This window comes from Protopterus annectens, chromosome 14.part0 (assembly GCF_019279795.1).
Source record: "Protopterus annectens isolate FY-2018-M chromosome 14.part0, PAN1.0, whole genome shotgun sequence".
In the NCBI taxonomy this organism is placed as follows: Eukaryota; Metazoa; Chordata; order Ceratodontiformes; family Protopteridae; genus Protopterus; species Protopterus annectens.
The window spans coordinates 6,198,573-6,221,673 of NC_056748.1; the positions used below are offsets into that span (position 1 = coordinate 6,198,573).

Consider the following 23,101-nt stretch of genomic DNA (forward strand, 5'->3'; position numbering starts at 1 on the left):
ATTGCCACACTTGCAACGTTATGTACACTTTTAACTTTGCACTTTGAACTGTCTGGGAAAGCTGTCGTCTTCTCCAAGTCCATGAAGCTGTGCTGTGGTCTTTCTATTCAATTCTTGTAAAATAGAGGCAGGCATGTTTTAATACAGTACTGACACTCATGTTAGTTTGTCATTGTCCAGAATCTGAACTTCGTGCAGCAATACCTCACTGATCCATCTCACCTTACCTCTACCAAATTTTACCAGAGTTTTTTTAATTAGCATCAAGTTGGGATTACAAAGGAAGCATTGGAGGTGGAAACACCACCCAGTGAATATGGAATGTTACACACACACACAGTGTGTGTGAGGGTACTTCTTCATTATGAGGCAACACAGAATGAAATGGAGAGTATCATCTCTGTCAGAGTAGAGACTGAGGTGGTGTCGTTAGCGTACCAGCCGCAGCAGGTCAGCATTTAACTGGATTGTACAAGTTTTTTTTACTCTGAATCCATTGTACTAATCTCTCTGAACTGATCATTTCTCATGCAGTTATGAAGTCACAAAGAAAAATAACTTTATTTGCTATGAGCATATTTCAGTGTTTGCACATATCTCTCAACCTCTTAGTGCAAGAAATCTGGACAAAGTCTAAAATAATTGGGGCAAAGTCTCAAAAATAGGAACAGACTTTAAATACTGTTCTTATTAACTTAGAAAGTTGTTGGAGTAATAGGATTTGTTAGCATGTATTTTTCTGTAGGCTATGAGGTCTGAAACTCAAATGTTTTTCATTATTCAGTGACTTCAGTCTTCAGTAATTTGCCAGAAAAACACAAGTTTTATGATGAACAGACCAAAAATATGAGAAGAATCTGGGCATTATGTGAATATCTGGACAGTTTGAGAGGTGTGATGACTGTGAAGAGAGAGCACTTTATTCTTTGTGTTCCAGAATAAGCATGTCATTAAATGCGTTTGGTACCGAAATGCAGTTTGCAGTCAGCGTGCTACTGCACAGTAGTTCATTTTTGTGTAGTATACATTTCTGTCCGTACCTGTGGTCAGATGAGGGTGTTGGAATCCCAGTAAGCTTTTCTGTTGACCTCTGTCTCCCAAATGATAAACTTGCTCCTCCTCATGCTTTGTGTGGATTGCATGGTTTGGCTGGCTTTGTTACTTCAGTCTTTCAGCACAAGAAAGCAACACCATTTTTTTTTCTTGTTTGTAACTATTGCAGATGTCTGACGACCTCGTAAAGCAGCTGGCTGGTTATAAGGCCCAGCTTCAGCAAGTGGAAGCTGCTCTCTCATCAGACGCAGAAAATGAGGACCTCTTGAAATTACAAAAAGATCTACAGGTTGGTACATAAAGACACTGCATTTAAAACTGTGTGTATTATACTTAAACATAGATGTTCTTCGTGTTTCACTGTTGCAGTCATTACATTTGCTTTATCTGCTTTGCAGTAGCCCTCAGTCGGCCTGCTTAAAGTCTTGGGTCCTGCGTCTGTTGCTGTCCCTTCTTCCATGACGTCAGGTCGTCAGCGGTATAAAGCATGCAGCCAACGCCATTACATCAGTCTTTCTTGCTGTGCGGTGCCCGAAGCAGAAGCCGTTCGCAGGTGCCGGTTGGCAGACTCCTGAAATTTTCGATGTTCTTCGTTCCACATTGCTGCAGTCCTTACTGTTGGGGGTAGTCCGCTGTCCAGTCGGCCCGAATACCAGAGATGGCTGATAGGTCAGGGCGCATTAGACTGACGCCAGTACGCCAGGGTACTAATGCGCATGACCGACGCCATATCCTCAGTCTTTTTGCCGCATGGTCCGATGCAGAAGCAGTTTTGCGAGTGCAGGTTGGCGTTCTGAAATATTTCGCCGGAGTTTCAGACCGAATCAGAGTTCGCTAGAACATTTTGGTTTTTCTTGCCTCAGTATTTAACCGGATGTCAGAAAAGTGAATAACTGTATTTCTTGTGGGAAACAGATAAGGGATTACCATACCTTGTGTATACTTTGTTTAGGGCCTGAGCACTGGATGCCGCTCTTGTGCTAGGTTTAACAAACGCACTATTAAGAGACGGTTAGACTGTGCCAGGTTAGTGTTTGGGAAGCGTTGCAATTATAAAATGCCGCCTGATGCTCCGGCGCCCGCAAGAAGCGCAAGGACAAAACAGCCTAGGGTTGATGAACCGCAGTCCCGGACGCCGGTTCTTTAGAAGGCTCAGTGGAGCCAGAGGTTTTGCCAGGAGTTTCTTTGGAGTCTCAGGCAGAGACTTTACTGTTACAGGATGTGCCTTCTCAGGAGGTAGGCCAAGCTGAGGGGCTTCTCAGGTAACTGTTCTTCCTCTTCCCAAGGTAGTTAGAGCCTCCTTCTGTTGCCAAAACTTCTTTGAGAGGTAGGCCAAGTTCAGCTTCAGTGGGGCTTCTCCTAGCATTTCAGGTTCTGTGCCTAAGAAACATATGCTTAAAATGGCGGAAGATTTGATTACTATGATTAGAGGTTCTATGCCCCCTCCTGATAAGAGGCCTAGGGTGGAACCGAGTTTGATAGTTTTGAACAGTGTTCAGAGGCTTCTGAGTCTTCTGCGGAAGATTTGCAGGAGTTTCCTCCTTATTCTGATTCTGATGTGGATGATTCCACTCCTACAGCTTCTCCTCCTGAGGATTTCTCATTTTCAGAGACTCTGCATTCCATGAGGGAGCACTTTAAATGGGAAGGCCAGGATTACTCTGATTCCAGGAAAAGGCTTAGGGAATTCTTGTTTTGCCCCAGCATAGGCCCTTAGCTATACCTCCTGTGTTGAATGTGGTGGAAGATGTTTTGCAGAGGCTTCACTGGACCCTGATTCTTTGCCTCCTGCTCCTGTTAAACCTGATAGGTACTATAGGGTGCCTCAAGCTCATAAGTATCTATTTAAGAGTCCTAGGGGAGACGCGGAAAGTGTTTCTCAGGGACCTAAAGGTGTTAAGGCCTCTGTGGTTAAAAACCCTGTTCCCACTGATAAAGAGGCAAGGGCTTTGGATAGATGGGGAAAGAAAGTGTATACTTCTTCCACTTTAGCCATGAGGGCGTTGAATTGTCAGTTTCACATGCTTAAATATCAAAATTATCTCCTTTCACAACTGAAATCTAAGGTGGATGCTTTGGGAAGGTATTGAGTGTAAAGAGTTGCTGGATTTAGTTCATGTGTCTGAACAAGTGGGTAAGCATTCTTTGCAATGTGGTTTTGATGCTGTACAGGCCTCCTCGAGGGTGGCTGCCACTAGTTCTGTTCTTCGCAGGCATGCCTGGTTGAGGGATCAGAATTTAGCCGAGCATGTTAAGACAAGGATTTTGGATGCTCCTTTACAGTCTGATGTGTTGTTTGGTTCGCCTGTGGAAGCATTTTTAAAGAAAATGGAGGACAAAGCTAAGTCTATGCAAACTGTTAAAGATTTTTTGCAGGTGCAGCCACCAAAGTTTAGTAGAAATTGGCCTACTAAGGGATGGACATATCCTGCTTATGATTCCCAGTCTAGGGGTAGGTCTAGACGTGGTAGGGGCAGAGCTCAAGGTTCTTTTAGGCCTAGAACAGGAGTTCACCTGCTCAGACTTCTGGTGAGGGCAGGGGTCAGTCCTTTCAAATAGACCCAATGACCTGCCTTTTCAGCTGCCAGTAGATTCTCGTCTGGCAGCTCCTTTGGGAGGAAGACTGTCTCTTTTCAAAGAAAATTGGGATTTAATTACTCAAGACAGATGGGTGTTGGATATCATTCACCACGGTTACAGGTTTTATTTCCATACATTGCCCCTTTCAAAGGCATGCCAGACGTTCCTCCTCCACAAAGGAAAGAGGCTCACAAGCAAATTTCTCTGTTACTCCAAATAGGGGCCATTCAGCCAGTCCCTGTATCAGAAAGGGGCCTAGGATTTTATTCTCGCCTGTTCCTAGTACCAAAGAAGGGGAACACGTGGAGACCAATTTTGGATTTATCTATCCTCAACACTTATCTGGACATTCCCAAGTTCAAGATGTTGACGTTACAACAGCTTTTACCTCTGCTGGGCAAAGATCACTGGATGGTAACTTTAGATCTCAAGGAAGCTTACCTTCATGTGCCTATAAGACTAAGTTGCAGGAAGTATCTGCGCCGAGCTGGAAATTCTCATTATCAGTTCTCTGCATTGCCCTTTGGCTTATCTACTGCCCAGAGTATTCACAAAGGTTCTGGCTCCAGTGATAGCTTACTTCAGGCTAAAAGGAATTCAAATCTATCCTTACTTGGACGACTGCCTGATTCTGGCTCAAGAAAAGGAAGACCTTCTACAGCATCTGGAATATGTTATAGCAGTGCTAAGATGCCTAGGGTATTCTGTGAACGAAATAAAGTCCAGTCTAGTACCCTCTCAAGACATGTGCTTTCTGGGTGTGAGACTGAATACAGCAGCCCAGATGGCCTTTTTAACCCCGGACAAACAAAAGAGTCTATCACTTTACTTCCATCAACTATCTCATCAGTCCGTGCTGACTGCAAGGACAGTCCTTCAAGCATTAGGGTTCATGGCATCTTGTATTCTGGTGCTTCCCAATGCCAAACTGCATATGAGGAAGCTACAATGGTATCTCAAAATGTATGGCCACAGCACTGCCAGGATTTGGACACTGTCATTCAAATAATACCTTGCCTTCAAAAAGAATTTTTGTGGTGGGCTCAGGAATGTCACCTAAACAAGGGACTCTCTCAGATTTTAACGACAGATGCCTCGGACATTGCTTGGGGAGCTCATCTAAATGGAAAGTGGATACAAGACAAGTGGCCTGCCAGACTACAGCATCTACATATCAACATGAAGGAGATGTTAGCAGTCCAGTTTGCATTAATGGCTTTCAAGGAGTTACTTCTTCCAGGGCAGGTGTTGATTCTAACAGACAACACAACTGTCATGTGGTACATCAACAAGCAAGGGGAACACATTCTTATCCTCTATGCAGGCAAGCAATGATTTTATGGGAGACTGCTTTAGTACAACTAACTCTTCAGGCAAGGTTTCTGCCGAGCACAGAACTCCTTAGCAGATGTGTTAAGCAGACAAATCATGGATCCCCACGAGTGGAAACTGGATCTTCATGTATTTCAGAAATTGACAGTGTCATGGGGAACTCCAGACATAGATCTGTTCGCTTCTCCACTAAACCACCAGCTGCCAAAGTTTTGCACAAAGGGGTTTCATCACACAGCTTGGAAAGTGGATGCTCTGTCTTTCAGTTGTTCATGTGTATGCCTTTCCACCTCTGCCTCTTCTTCCAAAGGTGCTATTAAAAGTCAGACAAGACAAGCCAAGGATGATTTTGATAGCTCCAGATTGGCCTCGCAACACTGGTACCCACTACTAAGGAGTCTGGTAAGGAAGCCTCCATGGCCTTTACCTTTGATTCCTCATCTGTTATCTCAGAAGGACGGTCATCTGCTCAATGTCAAGCTTCACTCTCTTCATCTAACAGCCTGGCATATTCTGTGTTGAAACACAGCAGGTCTCAACTTCCTCAACAAGTTTTAAATGTGATTATGGAAGCTAGAAGACCTAGTACAAGGAAAGTGTAAAATGGAAAAGATTTTTATTTTGGAGTACAGCAAAGAATTTGGAGATTTCTGAGCCTAATTTGAGTGTGGCTCTTCAATATCTTACTGAGTTATTGGACAAAGGTTTGTCCTTCTCTTCCATTAAGATTCATGCTGCAGCAATTTCAGCTCACTATGATTGTGACCCACCATTGTTTTCGCATCCTTTGTTCAAGCAGTTTCTTAGAGGGGCAAAGAATATAAGACCCCCGTAGAGCTCCTACTCCTGCTTGGGATCTCAATTTTGTGTTGGAAAAACTTACTCTACAACCTTTTGAGCCTGCTACTGCTGAATTGAAATACTTGTCATGGAAGACTGCTTTTCTGTTGGCTATTACTTCTGCAAGAAGGGTGTCTGAGTTGCAGGCCCTTATGGCAGTAGAGCCCTTTTGATTTTCCATAAGGATAGGGTATCATTACTAATCCTTCCTTTATGCCTAAGGTGGTTTCTAGTGTGGCTTTAAACCAAACTATTCATTTGCCTACTTTTTATGCAGACCCCCAAAATAAAGGGGAAAAGATTTTGCACACTTTAGATGTACACAGGCAATTGCGTTATTATTTAAGCAGGACTAAGGATTTTAGGCAGTCTCAGCAGTTGTTTGTTTCTTTTGCTTTGAGTTCAGGGCAAGCCTGTGTCAAAACAAACTATTTCTAGGTGGATTGGGTTTTGCATTGCATTTTGTTATTCCCATCATGGCAAGGAGATTCCAGCTGGGATTAGGCCTCATTCCACTAGGGCTACTGCCACTTCAACAGCATTTCTAAGGGGGGTGGCAACTAAGGATATTTTGGAGGCAGCTACTTGGAGTTCAGTGCATACTTTCTCTAAGCATTATCACCTTCCTATCTACTCTAAGTCTAGGGCTGGTTTTGCCACAGCTGTTTTGCAAGGCATATTGTCAGCTCCTGCTTCTGTATGATTTGCCAGCCTCCCTTACCTCTGCTTTGGGATTCTACCCAATAGTAAGGACTGCAGCAATGTGGAGAACATAGTACAGTTTTGTACCTACCATAAATGTAGATGTTCGAGGATCCACATTGCTGCAGTCCTCCCTCCTTCCCTCTGTGTTTAGGGGTGGTTGTGTAGGTGAGGTTATATGCTGATATTTTGTATATTTTTGTATATATTGTACATATTTTTGGTGCAGGTATTTTGGGCCTTGTCTTTTTAGGGTCTTCTGACATCTGGGGCAAGAAAAGACTGAGGATATGACGTCGGTCATGCGCATTAGTACCCTGACGTACTGACGTCAGTCTAATGCGCCCTGACCGACGTCAGCCATATACTCTGGTATTCGGGCCGACTGGACAGCGGACTACCCCCAACAGTAAGGACTGCAGCAATGTGGATCCTCGAACATCTACATTTATGGTAGGTACAAAACTGTACTTTTTCGAGTTTCAGAACCGAAGTCCTCAACTAAAGCTAAGTACCCTGTTGGGGAAGATGTCAGTAAAAGTTAATAATTGTATTACTTGTGGAAAGCGAATACCTCACAAAGATTTTTATTCGACCTGTATTCCTTGCCTAGGCCCTGACCACGACGTACCTCACTGTAGGTTTTGTGCTTTATTTAAACAGCGCACTATCTGTCGTCTGTATATTTTCACATCTAAATATTTCGATTCTCAGTTTAATTATCCAGAAATGTCATCGGTTAGCCTTCCAACTACCGGGATTCTGAAAAAACATAAATTTAAAGACAGAGACAGGCCGCCGAGTATAAAACTGCAGATGATTCTTCTCTTAAGCCAGTCGCCAGTTCGCCGGTACACAGTGAGGTGTGTTCGCAGCCCCTGATGCCTGCTACTTCTGACTTGCAGGCCTCTACCAAGACCCATTCGGAATCTGGTATGCCGTGAGATGCTTCAGCTGTGGAACCCGCAGATGTTTCTACCTTGGATGGGCCTGGAGCCGCTGTGCAAGCACCAGCTTCTGAGGGTGTATTCAGGCCTACAGACTTGCATATTAAACCGATGCCTCCTTCATTTAGGCCGAAATCTCGACCCATGCCTAAAAAACTGACGTGCAGACCACATGCTCAGGCCTCTAGGCCTGAAAAACAAATGAGAATGGCTGAAGATCTTATAACTCTAATCAGGGGAAGCCAACCCTCCCCCCTCCCCTTCTAAGCGACCTAGGGCTGAACCTGTTTATGAATCTTCTGACCAGGATTCTGATTTTTCTGATTCTTCTGATGGTCTGGAGTTGCCCTTATCTACTTATGAGGATTCTGATGCAGAGAACTCTATTCCCTCTGCATCTCCTCCTGAGGATTTTTCTTTTGGTGAGACCTTACTTGCTCTACAGGAGCATTTCCACTGGGAAATCCAGAAATTTTCTGATTCTAAAAGGAGGCTTAGGGATTTCTTACTCCTGCCTCAGCATAGGCCTTTGGCTATACCTCCTGTACTGGATATTGTTGATGGTGCCTTTTCATAATCTAGTTTGGCTCCTGATTCTTTGCCTCCTGCTCCCAGAAAACCTGACATATTACAGGGTTCCTGATTGTCACAAGTTCCTTTTCAGAAGTCCTGTTGCGGATCCAGAGACTATTTCACAGGGGAATTAAGGCTTCTACTGATAAAAATCCTACCCCCTCTGATAGAGATTCCAGGGTGCTGGATAGATGGGGTAAAAAGGTTTACACTTCTGCAACCTTGGCCATTAGGGCTTTAAATTGCCAGTTTCATATGTTAAAGTATCAACAACATGTTATTGGATTGCTTAAACAGAAAATGATGTTGATTCCTGACTGTGCTGAACATAAAGAATTACAGGATTTAATGCATTCTGCTTAACAGGTTGGAAAACATACTTTGCAGTGTGGATTTGATTCATTAGAGGCCTCTTGCAGGGCTACTGTTACTGGGTCTGTGCTTAGAAGGCATGCTTGGCTTAAGGAGCAAATTTTGCCTGATCATGTTAAAGCTAAATTGTTGGATGCTCCCTTAAATCAGGACCGCCTGTTTGGCAACAAGGCTGAGGAAGTTCTGAAAAGGATGGAAGGTAAAGCTAAATCTATGCAAACGGTCAAAGATTTCTTACAGGTTCAGCCTCTTAGATTTAGTAGGCACTGACCCACTAAGAATTGGTCCTTTCTGGCCCCTTCCAGGTCTTCTCAAGCCAAACCCAGACAGGGAGACACAAGACTAAGCAGTGGGGAGTTTCCACACCCAAATCTGGGAGTAGTAAGACCCCCCCCCCTATGGAAAACTGTCTCAATGACTTGCTTTTAAAATTTCCAAGCACTTCCCAACTGACTGCTCCTTTAGGCGGAAAGATTGGTCTGCAGGCCAAAAACTGGGAACTCATTACCCAGGACAAATGGGTTTTAATTATTGTGTCCCAGGGATACAGATTTCACTTCCACACGTTACCAACTCCAAGCGGGTGGCCAGGTCTACCCCCAAATCAGTGGACGGAGGCCCAAAATCAAGTACTCTCTCTCTTAAACATGGAGGCTATTCAGTTGGTACCAGAAGAGGAAAAGGAGGCTATTCAGTTGGTACCAGAAGAGGAAAAGGGAAGTTTCTATTTGAGACTTTTCCTGGTACCCAGAAAAGGCAATACATGGCGTCCTATCCTGGACCTTTCTACTCTAAACACCTTCCTGGTGATTCCAAAATTCAAAATGCTGAAGCTTCACCAGCTGCTTCCTATGCTAGGCAAAGATGCATGGTTAGCAACACTACACTTAAGAGGCATACCTGCACATCCCTATCAGGGAGTCTTGCAGACGATACCTACGCTTCAAAGCAGGCTACATGCACCATCAGTTCTCTGCAATGCCCTTTGGCTTATCTACTGTGCCCAGGGTATTCACAAAGTGCCTAGCTCCAGCCATTGCAGTTTGCAGGCAAAGAAATATTCAGATATACCCATACCTGGACGATTGTCTAATTCAGGCAGAAAGCCAGGGCATACTTTTAATCATCTGGCCTTTGTTCAGAGGGTACTGACTTGTCTGGCGTACACCATAAACGAAAAGAAATCACACCTGGTACCCTGTCAAATAATTACATTCCTGGGAACAAGCTCGAATACAACTTCTCAGATGGCTTTCCTCACGCCAGAGAAACGGATTCATTTGACAACCTACTTCAAACAAGTGGTCACAAAAACCCAGCTATCTGCAAGGCAAATTCTGCAAGCCTTTGGGTTCATGACCTCCTGCATTCTTCTAATTCCATGTGCAAGGCTGCTTATGAGGAAACTACAATGGTATCTCAAACGCCTATGGTGTTAACATTCACAGGATCTAGAAGCAAGGATTCCAATCATACCTTGCCTACACCTAGAGTTCCTTTGGTGGGCAGAGGCCTGCCACCAAAACAGGGGACTACCATTCACACTACCCCCCGCTGCCCATATTTTAACAGACGCATCAGACTATGCATGGGGGGGTGGGGCACACCTGGCAGGGAAATGCATTCAGGGCAAATGGAACCCAAGTCAAATGCACCTGCACATAAATCAAAAGGAAATGTTAGCTGTACAGAATGCACTGACAGCCTTCAAAGACCACATTCTTCCAGGACAGCTAATGGTAAAGACAGACAACACCACTGTGATGTGTACATAAGCAGGGGGGGGGGTACTCATTCTTACCCCCTCTGCAGACTAGCCATGGCATTGTGGAACACAGCCTTGACTACCAAGTGAATCTACAAGCTCAATTCCTGCCAGGAAAACTAAATACACTGGCAGACGGACTAAGCAGAAATCGCATGGACCCACACGAGTGGAAATTGGAACCAAGGATTTTCAACATGTTGACAAGCAAATGGGGGAGCCCAGATGTAGACCTGTTTTGCCTCCCCCTGGAACCATCAATTGGATAGATTTTGCACAAGGATTCCCCACAAGTTAGCTTGGAATGTGGATGCTTTTTCCTTCAGCTGGAAAAACCTGTCAGTTTATGCCTTTCCTCCTCTGCTCTCCAAAGTACTACTAAAGATCAAACAGGACAAGCCAAGGACAGTTGTAATTGCACCAGACTGGCCTCGCCAACACTGGTATCCACTCTTGCACACTGTCACGCTTGGCTCAATGGCACCTGCCTCAGACTCCTTCTCTGTTGTCTCGGCAGGAGAACCAGATTCTGCACCCTCAGCTGCAAACCCTGAACCTAGCAGTCTGGCTAATTACCCAGTCTCTTTTACCAACCCTCAGCAAATCCATGATGGATATCATTTTAGAGGCAAGGAAGCCCAGTACCAGAAAATCTTGTGCTGCAAAATGGAAAAGATTTTGTGCCTGCAAGGGATGAGTGCAGCAATGCCAAATTTACCTCAGATTCTACAATACTCGACTGAGATGCTTCATAAGGGCTTGTCCTTTTCCTCCATCAAAATTCATGCCTCAGCCATTTCAGCTCATTACAGCACGGAGCCTCCACTTTTTTCTCTCACCCACTGCTCAAGCAGTTCCTCATAGGGGCCAAGAACATAAGGCCGCCCAGGAGAGCTCCAACTCCTGCCTGGGATCTTAACTTTGTCTTGGAGAAACTCACTCTTTCTCCTCTCGAGCCAGCTGCTACTGCAGATTTAAAATTTATTTCCTGGAAAACTGCTTTCCTTTTAGCTGTCACTTCTGCAAGAAGAGTATCTGAATTACAGGCTCTTATGGCAGTGGAACCTTTTATCATCTTTCATGCGGACAGGGTGTCCCTCAGAACCAATCCCTCCTTCATGCCTAAGGTGGTATCCATTGTGGCTCTTAATCAGTCCATTCATTTGCCTACCTTCTTTCCTAACCCAGGGAACAAAGGGGAGCTGATACTGCACCCTTTAGATCTGCACAGACAACTTAGATTCTACTTGGACAGGACTAAACCTCAAAGAAAATTTGAACAACTGCTGGTGGCATTTGCTGCAGGGACAGAGGGGAAAGCTATTTCAAAACGAACCATTTCAAAATGGGTAGGCCACTGCATTCTTTTCTGCTATAAGCACCATGGAATGGAAAACCTATCCCACAGGTCATCAGACCCCCATTCAACCAGGGCTGCATCTACCTCTACACCCTTTCTCAGGGGCGTCCCTACTAGGGATATCCTAGAAGCTGCTACCTGGAGTTCTGTACATACTTTTGCCAAACATTGTCATTTGCCAATTTTCTCTAAATCCAGAGCTGGTATTGCCACTACAATCTTGCAAGGCCTTATAGCTGCTTCTCATTCTAGTTAAATTCCTCCTCCCAACCTTAGCTTTGGGAATCTACCCAAATGTAATGACTGCAACAGTGAAACACGAAGAACATAGTACAGTTGTGTACAATTACCATAAATGTAGATGTTTGAGTGTATTCACTGTTGCAGTCCTGGTTACCCTCCCTCCAGCCCCCTTTCTTCTGTTGGCTATACCTCTACTCTCACTTACTATGCTCAAAAAGCTTTTTGGTTGGAGCTATATCCTTGTATTTATAGATTTAATTGCTTCCTATTAGGGGGGCACCTGACATCTGGGGCAAGAAAGACTGATGCAATGGCGTCGACTGCATGTTTTATACCCCTGACGACCTGACGTCATGGAAGAAGGGATTTGCCACAGCAGTCTTACAGGGCCTGATTGCTAGCCCCAATGCTCTTTAACTGCCTCCACCCTTCCTTAGCTCTGGGAATCAACCCAAATGTGATGACTGCAACAGTGAATACACTCTAACATCTACATTTATGGTAATTGTACACAACTGTATGCTTTTGATGGCTTTCTGTTTGCTTCTGTTGATTATTTGATTGCCTGACTGATTATTGCAAAGTATTAGCTAATAAATTACCATACTTGCCCAAAACTCTTCAAAATATCCCTGCCTGTTATTTTTGTTTTGGGGGGGGTGAGAGCAGTGATGGAGTAGACAAGCACACAAAACAACCAGCAAAATGGTTCCTTTGCATGCTGGCTAACAAGCACCTGTGCATGTGATGGCTTTCTAACGTACATTGATTGTTTAATGTGGCCACTACCGATCATCCTCTTACATGGCAGTTGGCTTAGAGGGTTAAGGCTGTGAGCCATAGTTCCTCTGGTACAAGATTTGGTTCAGTCATCCCTCATTTGTCTACTCTGTGACCATACCTCAACTGTAACAAATTCATCGGTACTTCCAATTTTGGGCTCAAAGTAATAGAGTGCCATGAATTCCCGATTGACCTCTTTAAATCCCAATTTCGTTTTCATTTTCAATTTTTTATGCTCATGAGCTTATGTCATCACACACCGCCAGCAATCCACATAGTCCATCCAGTATAAAACAAAGGGAAATGTCACTTGTTACCTCTACATCACACTGTCTGTCACTGATACAGCCAACGTTCTTATCTTCGGGTTTTACCATCACCATGAAAACAGTAACAAAACCATTGCAATTGTTTCAAGTTTGAGTCCCAAACTGCATTTAACTGTTTTGCTTTACAGGGACTGCCCTTCTTTAATTTTTGCTTTTCAAACACAATTTTTCATTCACTTGATTAAAAGTTAATGCTCACAGTACTTGCCGAATCCCCAATTCATCATCTATCTGGAAGTACATAAAGTTAGTGATAGAAATGCACAAGTCCTCTTAACTGACTTAGCACTGCAAGACCTGAATACTTCTCATCCCAGATGATTCATATTGTTCTAATAGTAGCACACAGATTTTGTAGTGGTAAATCATTGGCGGCATACATTATCACAGGCACCAGCACTGAGCAGTACTGTCACCATGTATCTGCTCTCCATTTTCACTGAACTAGTCAGTAACCCAGCCCGAGATCATGATCAACTCGCCTCCCAGCCAGTACCAGAGGAGCAGTGCAACCCATAATTATCAGAGAAGAACCCTCCCAGTTTGACTTTTTCCTTGGATCCCTTGTATATCCTGCTAATTAACCTTATTAATTTTATCAGGAAATGCAAACACTTACATTGCCCTACCTAAAATCTCAGTTTACTCTGTCAAATGCTTTCTTTGCATCAAGACTCGCCAACAGCAGTATTTTCTTAAATTCTGCTTCCCCCTGAATCATCGTTCCATTAATGTCAAATGTTTGTCTCCTGTCCACAAAATGACACTGATGAATATCAACTCTGGTAACATTGCCATTCTTTTAGCTATTGCAGACACTTTATAATCCTGTTTTAGAATTGAAATTGGCTTGTAAGAATCTCGATTTGATGGATGTTCGTGTTTCACTGTTGCAGTCATTACTCTTGGGTTATCCTGCTGGCAGGCTACCTGCAGTCGGCCTGAATTCCAAAGTCCTGGTCCGGCTTCGGTCGCCGTCGCCTCTTCCCTGATGTCAGTGTGCCAGGGGTATAAAAGATGCGGCCGATGCTATTTTCTTCAGTCTTTTTTGCTGCGCAGTGCCTGAAGCAAAAGCAGTTCGCAAGTGCCGGTCGGCCGACTCCTGAGATTTTCAAATCCGAACTTCAGAACCAAAGTCTTCATTAAAGCCAAGTACCCCATTGGGGAAACTTTTTTCTTGCTCCAGACCGATGTCAGAAAAAGTTAACCATTGTATTTCTTGTGGGAAGCAAATACCTCATAAGGATTTTCACTCTTACTGTATTCCTTGCCTAGGCCCTGATCACAATGTTGCTAGTTGTCTATTTTGTGCTAGATTTAACCAATGCACTATCAAGCGTCTGTTCGATTTCGCATTTCACTACTTTGGCCGAAGATTTAATTATATAATGCTGTCGGAACAGCCGACGAACAGAGTTTACAAAAAACGCAAGGACAAGGAAAAGGATAGGCATCCGTGGTCCACAACCGACAATGAGGCCTCCGTTAGGCCAGTCGCCAGTTCGCCTGCTCTCAGTGAGGCGCTTTCACAGCCCCTGGTGCCCGCTACCTCAGAGCCACAGGCCTGTCCCGACTCCCACGTGGAGCAGACTGGGTCTCTAGATACTCAAGGTATTGGACACTCGGAAATCATTCCCTCAGATGGGTCCGGAGCCGCTGAGCAGGCATCGACTTCTGAGGGTGTCTTCAGACCTATACAGTTATATGTTAAACCATCTTCAGCTTCAAAGATAAAGACTAAAGCAGCTCTAAAGACAAAGAAACAAGTACAGCATTCTCCTACTCAGACTTCCATGCCTAAAAAACATGCTTAAAATGGCCGAAGACCTAATTACTTTGATCAGGGGTTCCCATCCCCCTCCTGATAAGAGGCCTAGGCAAGAGACAGAATATGATGATTCTTATCAGGTTTCTGATTCCTCTTCTGAACAGGATTATTCTTTGCCTCCCTATGAGGACTCTGATGCTGAAGAATCCATTCCTTCAGCCTCTCCTCCTGAGGATTATTCTTTTGGGGAAACCCTGCATACCATGAGGGAGTATTTCCACTGGGAGAGGCAAGACTACTCTGAATCTAAGAAAAGGCTCAGAGACTTTCTGCTATTTCCTCAGCACAGGCCCCCTGCTATTCCACCTGTTCTAGATATTGTAGATGATGTATTTTCAGAGTCCAGCCTGTCCCCTGACTCTCTACCCCCTGCACCTGCTAAGCCAGACAGATACTACAGGGTCCCGGATTCTCACAAATTCCTATATAAAAACCCTGCTGCTGACCCAGAAACTATTTCTCAGGGTCCCAAAGGGGTAAAAGCTTCTACTGCAAAAAACCCTGTCCCCTCTGATAGGGATTCTAGGTCACTGGAAAGATGGGGGAAAAATGTTACACTTCTGCTACCTTGGCTGTAAGGGCTTTAAATTGTCAGTTTCATATGCTTAAATATCAGCAATGCTTGATGTCACTGCTTAAACAGAAAATGTTGACAAATACTGAATGTTCAGAGAACAAAGAAATGCAGGATTTATTGCATGCAGCTGAACAAGTGGGAAAGCATACTTTGCAGTGTGGTTATGATTCACTGGAGGCCTCTTGCAGGGCCGCTGCTACAGGTTCTGTTATTAGAAGGCATGCTTGGTTAAAGGAACAGAATCTGCCTGATCATGTTAAAACAAAATTATTAGATGCCCCATTACAGCATGATACTTTGTTTGGTGCTAAAGCAGAAGAGGTGTTGAAGAAAATGGAGGATAAAGCGAAATCTATGCAGACAGTTAAGGATTTCTTACAGGTACAGCCACCCAGATTTAGCAGGAACTGGCCTTCTAAAAATTGGTCCTTTCTAGTGTCAGACAAACCACAAAGAGGCAGATACAGACGTCCCAGAGGCAGATCTCAGCCCCAAGGCTCATACAGGCCTAAACAATGGAGTGCTCCTACCTCCAAAAGCGGAGAAGATAAATCACAACCTTACAGGAAACAGTCCCAATGACTTTCCTCTGCCAGATCCAAACACTTTTCTTTTGGCAGCCCCCTTAGGGGGAAAATTAGCACTTTTCTCATCAAATTGGCAGATGGTTGTCCAAGACAAATGGGTCCTGAACATAGTGTCCCAAGGCTACAGGTTCCATTTTCACACCCTACCCAAGGGCAAAAGGTATGCCAGACCTGCCACACAATCAATGGGTAGAGGCACAAAAGCAAATTACAGCCCTCATGGACATGAGGGCCATTCAACAAGTACCACAACAAGAGCAGGGGCAAGGATTTTACTCCAGACTTTTCTTAGTGCCCAGAAAGGACAAAACCTGGAGACCAATACTGGACCTGTCTATTCTAAACACGTTTCTGGAGGTCCCAAAATTCAAGATGTTGACTACAGCAGCTATGGCCCATACTGGGCAAGAAGGCATGGCTCGTAACTTTGGACCTAAAAGAGGCATACCTGCATGTCCCAATCAGACAATCATGCAGAAGATACCTCAGATTCATAGCTGGCTCAATGCACTACCAATTCTCTGCACTGCCCTTTGGCTTATCTACTGTGTCCAGGGTCTTCACAAAATGCCTGGCACCAGTAATTGCATTTTGCAGACAGAGAAATTCAAATATATCCCTACTTGGACGACTGCCTTATTCAAGCAGAGAACAAAGACATTCTTCTAAAGCATCTGGCGTTTGTAAAAAGATTACTAATTTGCCTAGGGTACACAGTAAACGAAAAGAAATCAAAACTAGTACCCTCTCAAGAGATAATATTCCTGGGTGTAATCTTAAATACAACCGCCCAGATGGCTTATCTCACGCCAGACAAACAAAAGCAACTGACGTTGGCAACAAAGACACAGTTATCTGCAAGGAAAATCCTGCAGGCCTTTGGTTTCATGGTATCCTGCATTCTACTAATTCCATATGCCAGACTGCATATGAGGAAACTACAGTAGTATCTAAAAAGTGTTTGTACTCGGCATTACCACAGCCTAGAGACAGTAATTACCCTCATTCCCTGCCTGCAACAGGAGTTTCGATGGTGGACAGAGGCCTGTCACCACAACAAGGGTCTGCCATTCGCTTTACCCACAGCCAGACAGACATTGACAACGGATGCATCAGATTATGCCTGGGGGGCCCATATGGCAGGAAAATGGATTCAGGGCACATGGCCTGCAAGCCAGATGCATCTTCACACCAATCAAAAAGAGATGCTAGCTGTTCAGAATGCCTTGACAGCTTTCAAGAATTTACTTCATCCAGGACAGTTACTGATAAAGACAGACAGTACTATGGTCATGTGGTACATAAACAAGCAGGGGAGGTGCACATTCCTACCCCCTCTGCAGACAAGTAGTGACCTTATGGGACACAGCATTGACTTAAGTTCACCTGCAAGCACAATTCCTGCCAGGAAAAACAAATACTTTGGCAGACAAACTAAGCAGAAACCTCATGGATCCCCACGAGTGGAAACTGGATGCACAAGTCTTCAGCATGATAACAAGGAAATGGGGATGCCTAGACATGGATCTATTTGCCTCTCCTCACACCTGCCAATTACAGAGATTTTGCACAAAGATTTATCACAAACAAGCATGGAGAGTGGATGCCCTATCCTTCAGCTGGAAAAACACTTAACAGTATATGCCTTTCCTCCACTGCCTCTCCTTCCCAGGGTACTCCTAAAGGTCAGACAAGAGGAGCCAAAAATGATACTGATTGCACCAGACTGGCCACGCCAGCACTGGTACCCAGTCCTAAAGAGGCTTGTCTCAAGGTCCAACATGGATATTGCCTCAAACTTCATTTGCTGACCCAATAAAACAGTCAGATCCTGCACAGCCAACTCAGGACTTTAAATCTGGCAGCATGGCAAATAATGTAGCCATTCAGAACACTCCTCTTTCAAAAGCTGTTATGGATGTTATCTTGGAGGCCAGGAGGCCCAGTACCAGAAAATCTTATGCAGAAAAATGGAAGAGATTCTGTGCTTGGAACCAGGAACAAGGCATTGACACGTTATGTACCAAATATCCCTCAGATTTTACAATACCTAACTGAGATGTTGGACAATGGCCTTTCTTTTTCATCAATTAAGATTCATGCCTCTGCCATTTCAGCCCATTACAATACGGAACCACCTATCTTTTCTCATCCTTTAATAAGGCAGTACCTCGGAGGGGCCAGAAACATCAGGCCTCCAAGGAGAGCACCAATTCCAGTATGGGACCTCAATTATGTCTTGGAAAAACTCACACTGCCTCCTTTAGAGCCAGCCTCAACAGCGGATATAAAATTCTTATCCTGGAAAACAGCTCTGCTCCTAGCAATAACCTCTGCAAGACGAGTCTCGGAGTTGCAAGCACTCATGGCTGTGGAACCTTTTATCATTTTTTATCCAGACAGGCTTTCTCTGAGGACAAGCCCAACATTTATGCCAAAGGGTGGTGTCCAGTGTGGCCCTCAACCAAACCATTCACTTGCCTACCTTTTATCCAAATCCTCAGAACAAGGGTGAGAAAATTCTGCATTCTTTGGACATACACAGGCAGCTACGCTTCTACTTGGACAGAACTAAAGCTTTCAGAAAGACTGAGCAACTTTGTGTCATATACTGCAGGATCACAAGGAAAGGCTATCTCAAAACAAACTATTGCTAAATGGATAGGCCATTGTATCCGTTTCTGCTATTCTCAGCATGGCAAATCAGTGCCTAATGGCATTAGGCCTCATTCTACCAGAGCAGCAGCCTTCCTCAGAGGAGTACCAACCAAAGACATCTTAGAGGCTGCAACTTGGAGTTCAGTGCACACTTTTACAAAGCACTACCACTTACCTCTTTACTCTAAATCCAGAGCAGGCTTTGCCACTGCAGTTCTGCAGGGCCTCCTAGCCTCTCCTAATCCTATTTAGCCCAGCCACCCATCCTCAGCTTTGGGATTCAACCCAAGAGTAATGACTGCAACAGTGAAACACGATGAACATAGTACAGTTGTGTACCTACCATAAATGTAGATTTTCAAGTGAATTCATTGTTGCAGTCCAGGTTACCCTCCCACTGTCCCCCTTTTCTTTTGCTGGGGTTTATCTGTACTTTATTCTATACAACCTATGTGGTGTATTTGCTTGTAGATGAAGGAAATGTTTCTTTACTGCATGTATGTTTATTGGCATAATATATTTAGCCTACTCTTTTAGGGGCACCTGACATGTAGGGCAAGAAAAACTGAAGAAAATGGCGTCTGCTGCATCTTTTATACCCCTGGCGCACTGACGTCAGGGAAGAGGCAACAGCAACCGACGCAGGACCAGGACTTTGGAATTCAGGCCGACTGCGGGGTAGCCTGCCAGCAGGATAACCCAAGAGTAATGACTGTAACAGTGAACAGTGAGTACACTCGAACATCTACATTTATGGTAGGTACACAACTGTACTGTCTTTGTAATCTTTAGGTATTACAGCTACCACAGCTTGTTTTCCCCAGGATGTTGGTGCTTCCCCTCCTTTTAAAATACTGTTAAATAAAACCTTCTGGATCTTTATCACTTTTCCCCACAGCTTCCAAACTTCCACCGGAATGCCATCTCTTCCTAGAGATGTTCTTGCAGATCTGTTATGTATCACCATTTTTATCTCAACTCCTCTTATCTTAACTGTTTGGTTGTTGAGCCTAATCTACCTCTAAACTTAAGTTTTCTGTAAACAGTCCATTTGCATTTTTTCTTGATTTCCCCCATTTCCTCTGGTTTATGCAAACTTTCACAGAATTCCCAAAATATCTCTAATTCCTCTACAGGATCTCCTGTGTTTTTTTGTTACAGGCTCCTTAAGTTTGGCAGCAACCCTGTTTTACTTTCTGATGCCCAAGTCATCATGCTAAAAAGTTTTTGTGGTCTGGACTTATCAAAAAACAGCTGCTTTAACAACAAACTTTCAAAACTCATGCTTATTGTCCAGTTAGTCCCTTATTTTCTCTTTAGCACTTTGCAATTGTACCTGCTGTTGACCTGTGTGATTCCTCTTATTCTTTTAATATTTTAAACTTTGTCAGCCCCTCTAAATTCTTGATGTTATGTAGTCCTATCTCGCCTACATTCTTCACTTGTGGGTTCGGAGCCGAATGTCGGCTCCGACTCTGCCTATCTACTAGCTCGAAAGTCTTTGATTGGCTGGGCTAAAATGGTATCCCACAATACACTGCTCCACATCCCCAGATCAAATTGCCGCTTGTAGAGCTTGGACGTGGTCTCGACTTGGCTGTGGCTAAGTATTGAAAAGTCTTTTGTTTGTGGAAATTTTTTTTGCTAATTCTTGGCTAAAATAACTCTGTTATTCTATAGAGTGGTTCTTAGTGGTGTTGCTGCATTATTTTTGTAGTGTACGAGTGTATTGTGTGTGGTATCCCTTACACCCTCGGGCTAGGCCCGTTTGAGGACCTAGTCCTCCTCGTGTGCTTGCTTGGTTAGTTTTTTTTCTTAATTTAAGTTGAGAACTGTTTTAATTAGTGGTTCTCCCCTGTGCCTGTGTGTGTTGTTTCGTGTTTCTGCTTCTGTGTTAGCGGTTTCCCGCCCTTTTGGTAGCGGCTGCTACTATTTGTTAGAATGTCTAAGGAGCAAAAAGAGCGTAAGCCCTCGGGCTTTAAAAAGTGTACTAAGTGAGCCTATAAAATGTCTATCACAGACGGGCACTCTGTCTGTGATGTTCATCGTGCATACAGCTGCAGTCATTACAGATGGGTTATCCTGCCGTCAGGCGGGTCGTCGGTCGGCCGAATTCCAAAGTCTAGGTCCGGCGTCGGTTGTCGTCGCTTCTTCCCCTGACGCCAGTGCGGCAGGGGTATAAAAGAGGCAGCCGACGCCATTTTCTTCTGTCTTTCTTGCCGCGCGGTGCCCGAAGCAGAAGCAGTTAGCAAAGTGCCGGTCGGCCAGCTCCTGAGATTTACGAAAGTATTTCAGCCGAAGTCTTCTTGAAAGCTAAGTACCCCGTTGGGGAAACTTTTCTTGCCTCAGACCGATGTCAGACAAAGTTAATAATTGCATTTCATGTGGGAAGCAAATACCGCATAAGGATTTCCACTCTTTCTGTATACCTTGCTTAGGCCCAGACCACGACGTCTCGGCCTGCCGTTTTTGTGCTAGATTCAACAAGCGCACTATTAAGTGCCGGGAGGAGTTCGCCCTTCACTATTTTGGCAAAAAATTTAATTATATTATGTCGTTGGATACTCCGACTCCAGTTTTGAGCAAAAGACGCAAAGATAAGGACCGACATCCGAGGTCCGCACCGACTACTGAGACCACGCTAAGGCCGACTACCGGTTGTCTGGTGCTCAGCGAGGCGCCTACGCAGCTCCTGAGTACCGATGACCCTACATTACCGGTGTCTTCAGTACCCGAGGTCGCAGGCTCCTCTCTCCCCATTCCTACTGCAGATACCGACGCCACTCTTGGCGGGGAAACTCAGCATTTAGACAGGCCTGCCATTTCTCAAGGTGTCTTCAGGCCTTCCTCCTTCTCTATTAAAGCTTTCACTAAATCTAAAGCAGCCATGAAAACCAAAAAACAGGGTCCTCAGACCCCCTCTCAAGGCCCCATGCCTAAAAAGCAGATGCTTAAAATGGCTGAGGATTTGATTACTCTAATCAGGGGTTCTCAACCCCCCTCTGACAAAAGACCCAGATTAGAGGAAGACTACCCTTCCTCAGATCAAGCTTCTATTACCTCAGAGCATTCTGAGGACCAGGATTATGCCTATTCTCCATTCGAAGACTCTGATGCAGAGGAGTCTATTCCCTCAGTCTCCCCCCCCCCCCCCTGAGGACTACTCTTTTGAGGAAACCCTGCATACATTGAGGGAACACTTTCACTGGGAAGGCCAAGATTACTCAGATTCCAAGAAAAGGCTCAGGGAATTTCTTCTGCTCCCCCAACATAGGCCCCTGGCTATCCCTCCTGTTTTAGATATATTGGATGATGTGTACACAGAAGCCAGCCTTAATCCAGATTCTTTGCCTCCAGCTCCTGTTAAACCAGATGGGTATTACCGGGTTCCTGATTCTCACCAGTTCCTATATAAAAGCCATACTGCTGACCCAGAATCTATTTCACAGGGCCCCAGGCCTCTACTGCTAAAAACCCATTACCTTCAGAGAGAGATTCCAGAGCTTTAGAAAGGTGGGGGAAAAAGGTGTACACCTCGGCCACTTTTACCATGAGGTCATTAAACTGTCAGTTCCATATGTTAAAGTATCAACAGTTTTTGTTATCTCAGTTGAAAAGCAAAATGACACAACCAGAAGAACCAGATTTAAAAGAGTTGCAGGATTTGGTGCAGAGCAAGTGGGTATACATTCCTTGCAGTGTGGTTTTGATGCTTTAGAGGCCTTATGTAGAGCTGCTGTTACGGGGTCTGTTATACGTAGGCATGCTTGGCTCAAAGAGCAAACCTTACCAGATCATGTCAAAGCTAAATTATTAGATGCACCTCTTCAAAAAGATGTATTGTTTGGTGTTAAAGCTGAGGAGGTACTAAAGAAAATGGAGGAAAAAGTGAAATAAATGCAAACAGTGAAAGATTTCCTGCAGGTACAACCTCCACGTTTCAGCAGAAACTGGCCTTCAATAAATTGGTCCTTTCCAGCCACGTACAGACCTCAAAGGGGCAGATACAGACGCCCAAGGGGTAGAGGGCAACCTCAAGGATCTTTCAGAGCCAGACAGTGGCAAGCACCAACCCCAAGAGGTGGAGAAGTTAGGTCACAATCATTTAGAAAACAGACACAATGACTTCCCCCTACACCTGCCAAGCAAAGCTTTAATGGCAGCACCTTTGGGCGAAAACTGGCATTATTCTCAAAAAATTGGCATATTGTTACAAAAGACAAATGGATTCTGGACATTATAGACAGAGGCTACAGGTTCCACTTTCACACCCTTCCAAAAATGAGAGGCATGCCAAACCTGCCACAAAGTCAAAGGGCAGAGGCACAAAAACAAATTTCAGCTCTCATGGACATGAAAGCGATTCAAGAGGTACCTGCAAAAGAACAAGGTCAGGGGTTTTATTCCAGACTATTCCTGGTACCAAGGAAAGACAAAGATTGGAGACCTATCTTAGACCTATCCATCCTAAACACGTATCTACAGATGCCAAAATTCAAGATGCTCACATTACAGCAGCTTCTTCCCATGCTGGGCAAGGAGTCTTGGCTGGTAACATTGGACCTCAAGGAG

At 44.4% G+C, this 23,101-nt stretch overlaps 1 protein-coding gene across 1 annotated transcript in view; it reads left to right on the plus strand.

Moving 5' to 3' along the window:
* The first annotated feature begins 1,218 nt into the window (after positions 1-1,218).
* SMNDC1 (survival motor neuron domain containing 1) overlaps positions 1,219-23,101 on the plus strand; it is a 759,314-nt gene continuing 737,431 nt past the window's right edge. The window contains exon 1 of the mRNA XM_044055698.1: positions 1,219-1,342. Within this exon, the coding sequence (XP_043911633.1) occupies positions 1,223-1,342 (120 nt within the window). The 5' untranslated portion in view covers positions 1,219-1,222. The remainder of the gene's footprint in view (positions 1,343-23,101) is intronic.